Source organism: Sinocyclocheilus grahami, unplaced genomic scaffold, assembly GCF_001515645.1.
Source record: "Sinocyclocheilus grahami isolate Dianchi unplaced genomic scaffold, SAMN03320097.WGS_v1.1 scaffold9733.1, whole genome shotgun sequence".
NCBI lineage: Eukaryota > Metazoa > Chordata > Actinopteri > Cypriniformes > Cyprinidae > Sinocyclocheilus > Sinocyclocheilus grahami.
In genome coordinates, this window is record NW_015512812.1 from 4938 (window position 1) to 7633 (window position 2696).

Consider the following 2696-nt stretch of genomic DNA (forward strand, 5'->3'; position numbering starts at 1 on the left):
AGCACATTAAAGCCATTTTGTGTGAAACAGAGGAGGGTAGCAGGTTTTGGAATGGTGCCTTTTTGGATTTAGTTACTCTGCTGTATATCTGTAGCTGTTTATAAAAATACTAAATACTTTTTAGGGTATATGAAACAAAGGAGTTTAGACATCACAAGAGTATCTGGAGAAATTTAAAGCCATTCTGTGTGAAATAGGAGGTAAACGATTTCAGCAACCTCTAAGACTGCCTTGTCAGATTTGGTGACCCTGCTGCATGTCTGTAGCTGTTCACATCAGCCCAAAACGCTAAATGGCATTCTATCTGAAATAGAAAATGTTTGGTGCCACTCCAGCTTTAAAACAACAAACGAGTGACCCAAGACCTAGATTTCAGGTCAAACTCTTAATCATCAATGAAAACTTCAGTTCCATTTTTATGAAGCCTGATGAAAGGGGCACAGCTAAAGTAAGTGTTTTGAAGGGTTCCACTAGAAGGAAAAGTGGGTGAGAGACTCTACTGGGGTGCCTAAGCTCAGGAGAGGGATTACTTTGACACTCCAAGTGGAAACACAAAAACAAATATATAATCAGAAATACATTAACTTCTGCTAGATTCATTAGCAGGAGAAGACGGGGGCAAAAACATTCCATATGATTGCCAACTCTAAATTGTTTTGATGCATGCGTGAAAAGAGAACTATAACCTTTCAGATATGTTTGGTTCATTTTACTGTATTTGTAAACATGCATTGATCCAGCAACCTCTGGAAAATCATTTTGTGAGTCATTCCAAATTAATGTGTTGAATTAGTTTGTTTAGATTGTTTAGTTTTGAAGATGCATATTGCTAGACAGATCTGGACTGATTACCACTGCAAGTTCCATCACTATTCCTTTGTCTCCCGTCACAGCTGGTTTGATTGGTGTCGGACATCTCTGAGAATATAATAAAACTTCATGAAGTATCTTTCTGAACCCTATTGCTTTTTAAAGTGCCCCTATTATGCCATTTCCAATGTTGCCTTTCATGCAGTATGTAATGCAGCTGTATGTGAATGTAAACGATCTGCAAAGTTGTAAAGCTGAAAGTGCACGATAAATAAAGTTATTTTCTCCCAAAATAAAGAATCGACTCTGAACAGCTGAAACGAGTCGTCAGTAATTCGAATCCCACTTCCGTGATGGCTACACGTCACGGGGGAACACATTTGCATAATGTGCGCGTGCCTATGTTCTACGTTGGCCGGCCGCGAACAACTTGACCCCGCCCACAAACACGTCATTCTACTGACGACTGCTTCTTTAATCTCGGGGAGTTCAACGCGGGATTCACAAAATGCTTGCTGTTGAAAGATGGATCAGTATCCTGTTTATTTGGACCAGCTGCTCCACTGAATTAACCTGTAAGTATGATAAATAATAGATGTTTATATTTTCTGTAGAGCGTTCAAAATCCAGAACTATTGAAATAGGCTTATCATTTCCGAAACGCGCTGTACGCTGTAGACCAATCACAACAGACTAGGCCATCTGACCAATCAGAGCAGAGCAGGCTCACGGAAAGGCGGGGTTTAGAGAGACTGAATCTTTGAACTGCTTCGAACGAATTGTTTGAGAATCGCTGGAAAATGAGGTGATATTAAATGCATATTTTGAGAAAGCAAAAGCGTTTTTTTGACCTTGCATGCATGTAATCCTCTTGTAGGAGACTACCAAAACAATATTAGGAACCTTAAAAATGGCATAATAGGGGCACTTTAAACACTACCAAACTTTCAAAAATGATGATTTCTGGATGATATTTTACAGCTTTTAGGATGCATGATACAGAACCAAAGGATAATTATACTAATAAAGTGAATCTCACAATTTCAGACACTCATTGAGGTTCATTGACTTGCCTTCAGCGCAATATCCCATGCATCCTTGTGTTGGTTGGAGTAAGTACACATAAAATTCCCCGCAATTGCGGGCGGTGACAGGCAGGCGAAAAAGACAGCAGTCTTTACTAGCGCTTCCGAGGAACTGCCAGGTAGCGCAGGCTGTCATCTGCTTCACCTCTAGAGGGCGAGGGAGAGTCTCTCCTTCGGCCAGAGAGAGCCACACTGGGGCTTGTGTTCCACAATGATTCACCTGTATGGGTTACCGTCATATAGAAGCATGGGTCATTAAGTCGTAACATAAAGAAGACATTGTTCAACAGGCTGGGCTGGACCGATTACACAGATGCACTGTACTGTACCTCCACACATTTGGTGGGCATACGGGCTGGCTTATCAAAGATCTGGAACTGATACCATCCGGGAGATAGTGAATGATCACAAACGAGCTCCTGCAGGGCAGACTGGAGCAGCTGCTGGGAGCTGAATCTGGTGCTTCGGTACGGGCTCTGAAGAACAGTATAACCCCCACGACTGCATTCAGGGATTTCCCCTACAAAAATACACACAATCACACACTTAGTGTTGCTCAAAAACACACAGAATAGAAAATGCCAATACCAGAGCACTGAGACATTAAAATAAATTAATGAGAAAAATCTGATCTTCATTAAAAATTATTTAGACAACAACTCAAAAGTCTGGGGTTGGAAAATTAAGATTTTTTAAAAATGTTTTTGAAAGAAGTCTCTTATGCGCACCATTTATTTGATTGAAAATACTGTAAATATTAGAAAATATTATGCCAATTTGAAATAACTGCTTTTTTAAAAA

At 40.2% G+C, this 2696-nt stretch overlaps 1 protein-coding gene across 1 annotated transcript; it reads right to left on the minus strand.

Annotated features, from left to right (window-relative positions):
• Positions 1–829: 829 nt before the first annotated feature.
• On the minus strand, positions 830–2415 carry LOC107578323 (von Willebrand factor D and EGF domain-containing protein-like; the record flags this gene model as incomplete). The annotated part of the gene is made up of 3 exons (XM_016264290.1): positions 830–918; positions 1884–2115; positions 2225–2415. Coding segments are annotated over 3 exons (512 nt in total), but the record flags the coding sequence as incomplete, so codon positions are not given.
• Between the last annotated feature and the right edge of the window lie 281 nt (positions 2416–2696).